Source organism: Impatiens glandulifera, chromosome 1, assembly GCF_907164915.1.
Source record: "Impatiens glandulifera chromosome 1, dImpGla2.1, whole genome shotgun sequence".
In the NCBI taxonomy this organism is placed as follows: domain Eukaryota; kingdom Viridiplantae; phylum Streptophyta; class Magnoliopsida; order Ericales; family Balsaminaceae; genus Impatiens; species Impatiens glandulifera.
The window spans coordinates 10222587-10227275 of NC_061862.1; the positions used below are offsets into that span (position 1 = coordinate 10222587).

General features: G+C 33.1%; 1 protein-coding gene across 1 annotated transcript; it reads left to right on the top strand.

Annotated features, from left to right (window-relative positions):
* Positions 1–1086: 1086 nt before the first annotated feature.
* LOC124919354 (ketol-acid reductoisomerase, chloroplastic-like) lies at positions 1087–3943 on the top strand. The gene is made up of 10 exons (XM_047459579.1): positions 1087–1452; positions 1525–1617; positions 1716–1781; positions 1858–1998; positions 2092–2319; positions 2406–2523; positions 2599–2738; positions 2895–3062; positions 3158–3313; positions 3407–3943. The coding sequence occupies exons 1-10, from the start codon at positions 1165–1167 to the stop codon at positions 3773–3775; spliced, it is 1767 nt and encodes a 588-aa protein (XP_047315535.1). The 5' UTR covers positions 1087–1164; the 3' UTR covers positions 3776–3943.
* The last annotated feature ends 746 nt before the right edge of the window (positions 3944–4689 follow it).

Here is a 4689-nt window from a genome sequence, read left to right on the forward strand (position 1 = left end):
TAAGAAATGGTAAGATTGTTAGATTTTCTTTTAAAAAGATTGAGTTCGTAGATTATTGACAGAGAGAGTAAATTGAAAAAGAAAATGATATCACACATTTTGATTGACTAAAGAATTAAAAAATATATTTTCACTAGCACTTTTTTTTTTTTAATAAACATCATGTTATTCCGTACCCTATCACTTACTTATTATTTAATATATAGATTCTTATTTAATTATTTTAATCTTGTAGACATATTGAAGAGAAATGTTAGTTTCTTATATTTAAAAAATAAAATAAATTGTAAATAATATTTAACTATTTTTAAAAAAAAATTATTTTAATAAGAATTAACTCCTTAAATAAAATAACGAATTAAATTTACCCCGCAGAAAACCTTGTCCTTAAATTAAAAAAAAAAAAAAATCATGTAAAAATGAATGGCCTTTATTACCTTTCTTAATTTTCAAAGCAGTTGAGTGGACTTGAGTCGTATTTAAAGGCCAACTGTAATGGGTTCATGTGTAATAGGTATGCATAATAAGCCCATATTATTTATTATATGGCCTTTCTTTCTTGCCCAAAATAAAGTTAACCAGTAATATTAGAAAAAACAATATATGAAAAATAGTTTTTAATATATAAAACAAAAACAAAAACTAGATATTATATATTTTAGAAAGTAAAAAATTACCAATTAAAAAAAAACATTTGCAATGGGAGAGAGTTATTCAAACCAATGACCTAAAAACAAGCAAAAACTAATATGAGTTATCTAGTTTTATATGTCTTATTGTTTTTTTTTTTGTCTTCTCCCATTTCTTAAAAAAAAAATTGATTTAATATTACAAGATTTGGTAAAATGAATTATGAACTCACATTTTAATTACTCACTTTATAAATAATTTTTAAATTATTGTGAATTAAAATATTATTTGTAATAGTTTAATTATAGAACCAACAAATAATATTTTAAAATCAGCGTATTTCTAAAATAAATGGACACAAAAAAGATAAAATGAGTAGTGGTGCGCACTGCGCACAGACATACCTAGGGCTGTCGGGGGCTGTCACTACTATAAATACGATGCAAAAATGATCCATGACCATCCAGTTGGATTTCTGTTCTCTCTTCACTTCATCTTCTTCCTTCAGCCGCCGCATATTTGCAGAGCTATCAAATGTCTGCTATATCTTTCTCTCCCTCCGTAGCTGTATCTTCATCGTCTTCTGTCTCACGTTCCGACATCCTTAAGCCGGCTTCGTCTCTCAATCTAGGGTTTCTGTCTTCATCCTCTTCCAAGACAGCAATCAGCTCACTCAGAGCTCGTTCTTCTTCTTCAAACGGATCTGGGTCAGCTCTCGGAGCTCGTATGGTGTCCGTTCCCGCGATCAAGATGTTGCCTAAGCTAGATTTCGAGACATCTGTATTCAAGAAGGAGAAAGTGTCACTTGCTGGACACGATGAGGTATGATTTATCAATTAATGTTAAATCTTATGATTTCTTGAGTTTTTATGTGGGGTATGTTGTGGATTGCAGTTTATTGTAAGAGGAGGAAGGGATTTGTTTCATTTACTTCCTGAGGCTTTCAAGGGTATTAAACAGATTGGTGTAATTGGTTGGGGATCACAGGTAATGCATGGATTTATTAAAAAAAATCATATTTTAATGATTGATTATCATTAGAAATTGTAACCTTGTTATTATACTTTCCCTATTGTTTGCCTCAGGGTCCAGCTCAAGCTCAGAATCTTAGAGATTCTCTTCAGGAAGTGAAATCTGACATTGTTGTAAAAGTGAGCTTCCTACTGTTAATTTGAATATTAAACCAGTGATTTATTTCGACTTATATTGGTTTTGTTGTAAATACAGGTTGGTTTGAGGAAGGGATCTAGTTCATTTGCTGAGGCACGAACTGCTGGATTTTCTGAAGAGAATGGAACCCTGGGTGATATCTGGGAGACTGTATCTGGTAGTGATCTGGTGCTGCTTCTGATCTCTGATGCTGCCCAGGTTTGTTTCTCTAAAATTGTTCTTTATGTTATTTAGCAAACTTTTCAAAATTTAATCGCTTTTGTTGATAAAACTTATTTTGATTCTTACCAGGCTGACAATTATGAGCAAATATTCTCCCACATGAAGCCAAACAGTATACTTGGACTTTCCCATGGGTTTCTTCTTGGTCACTTGCAGTCATCGAACACTGATTTCCCTAAGAACATTAGTGTTGTAGCTGTATGCCCAAAAGGAATGGGTCCATCAGTGAGGAGACTCTATGTACAAGGAAAGGAAGTTAACGGAGCTGGAATAAATTCCAGTTTTGCTGTCCACCAGGTTTCTATACCTTTTCCTCCATTTGTTTTCTACACACTAGTTGTTTAATTGTTGTTTTCTTTAACTTTTTGAAATTTCCTGTTCAGGATGTGGATGGTAGAGCAACTGATGTCGCCCTAGGATGGTCAGTGGCACTTGGTTCTCCATTCACGTTTGCTACCACACTGGAACAGGAATACAGGAGTGACATATTTGGTGAACGAGGTGAGTGATCTGTTCTTCATATTGATTGTTGAGGGGTTAATGTGATTTCTAAGTCCCAACTGTTTTGACGTGTAGGCATTTTGCTTGGTGCCGTTCATGGGATTGTTGAGACTTTGTTTAGAAGGTATACTGAGAATGGGATGGATGAAGATTCAGCTTACAAGAATACCGTTGAGTGCATAACAGGGATTATTTCAAAGACAATATCAACTAAGGTTGGTCTCTGCTTGCCTGGTCTTCGATTATCTGTTTAGAAACTGAGCCTATTTGTAAATTGGTATTTTGTCACAATTCCATTGGAAATCGTCAAAGTTAAAACTAGAAGTTCATTTTTTACATCATGATCAATATTATATTTTATGATTAAACAGGGAATGCTTGCTGTTTACAATGCCCTCTCGGAGGAGGGGAAAAAGGAGTTTGAGATTGCATATAGCGCTTCGTTCTATCCTAGCATGGATATACTATACGAGTGCTATGAAGATGTTGCTAGCGGAAATGAGATCCGAAGTGTTGTCTTGGCTGGAAGACGTTTCTATGTAAGTTTAACCTTATCGATTCTGTCTATTGCATCTATTTATTTATTTATTGTGTGGTCAGTCTATTAAATTGTCTGGATGTTTTGTACTTGCAGGAAAAGGAGGGTCTGCCTGCATTCCCCATGGGTAAAATTGATCAGACCCGAATGTGGAAGGTAGGTGAACGTGTTCGTGCTGCGCGTCCAGCAGGCGATCTTGGTCCTTTGAACCCCTTTACTGCAGGTGTCTATGTGGCCTTGATGATGGCTCAGGTGACCTAGTCTCAGTTTTATGATTATGAAATACACCCATCATTTGAATTTAGTTGGTATTTTTTTTATAGTTTTGATGTAAAATAATTACAGATTGAGGTTCTGAGGAGGAAGGGTCATTCTTATTCGGAGATTATCAATGAGAGTGTAATCGAGGCAGTGGATTCATTGAACCCATTCATGCATGCCCGAGGAGTCTCGTTTATGGTTGACAACTGCTCGACGACAGCTCGTCTAGGATCAAGAAAGTGGGCGCCCAGATTTGATTACATTCTCACTCAGCAGGCTTTGGTGGCTGCAGACAGTAAGGCACCCATTAACCAAGATCTGATCAGCAACTTCTTCTCGGATCCAGTCCATGGTGCTATGGAGGTTTGCGCACAGCTCAGACCTACTGTTGACATTTCTGTGCCAGCCGATGCTGACTTCGTCCGCCCCGAGCTCCGTCAATCTGGGAACTAGGTCTAGTTTTGAACTATTAAGAATAATTTGCGGGTTTTGATTATTGTTCTTTGGGTTTGTTTTGAATTAGGTGCTATGTTATTATATTCCTTTATGTCTGTAATTCTGAGAAGACAAAAAGTAATGTAAGAATAATTGCGGTTCTGGTTTTTGTGCTTAATTAGCAAACTTATCACTAATGAGTTAAATAATGAGTTATCACTTTTATATAATTTAAAAAATATTTTTTTTAATCATACAAAGATTTTTTTGAAAAGAAATTGTTTTGTTTTTGATAAATTCAAGATTGTTTTGGAAATAATTGTTGTTTCTTTTACAAAAAAAAATCTATATATATATATATATTATTATGAAGTTTGGATAACTTGGATAAGAATTTCTCTCTTAAAAAAAAAATTTAATTATCTTTAGAGAACGTCAAAATCAATTTCTTCACGCACTATATTGAAGGTTGCCTTGTTTGACTTGTTATAATTAATTCTATTGTACACATAATTACTCTCCCATCTTCTTCATATAAATGTTTTATTTTGTGTTAGGTTATCTAAAAAAACAAGATAGATTAATTCGAATAATATTCTTTACTTTTGAAAGTTTGATACTCGTACACTTTAATTGTCTTGATAATTATTTCTTAAGTTTATGTTAAACTCTTTTTAACTAAATAAATGAAATTATTAAATCTAAAATTATTTTTATTTTCTTTAATAAAACACTATCGGTAAGAATGATATTTAAAAGACTAAAAATAAAGAATTATTAGAAACGAACTTTCATTTGCTACACTCTTACCAATACAATTTCTTAATTTGTATAATTTTTCATTATTTCGACCATATATGTAAATAAATAATGAATTATCACTTTAAAAAATATTTTGCAGTATTGTTTAATAACTCACAAACAACTACAAA

Bases quoted from the DNA above. Each gene is read 5' to 3' on its own strand.
- LOC124919354 (XM_047459579.1), top strand. From the start codon at position 1,165: ATGTCTGCTATATCTTTCTCTCCCTCCGTAGCTGTATCTTCATCGTCT. The intron at 1,453-1,524 runs GTATGATTTATC...TGTGGATTGCAG, and splicing joins CACTTGCTGGACACGATGAG to TTTATTGTAAGAGGAGGAAG. The intron at 3,063-3,157 runs GTAAGTTTAACC...TTGTACTTGCAG, and splicing joins TGGCTGGAAGACGTTTCTAT to GAAAAGGAGGGTCTGCCTGC.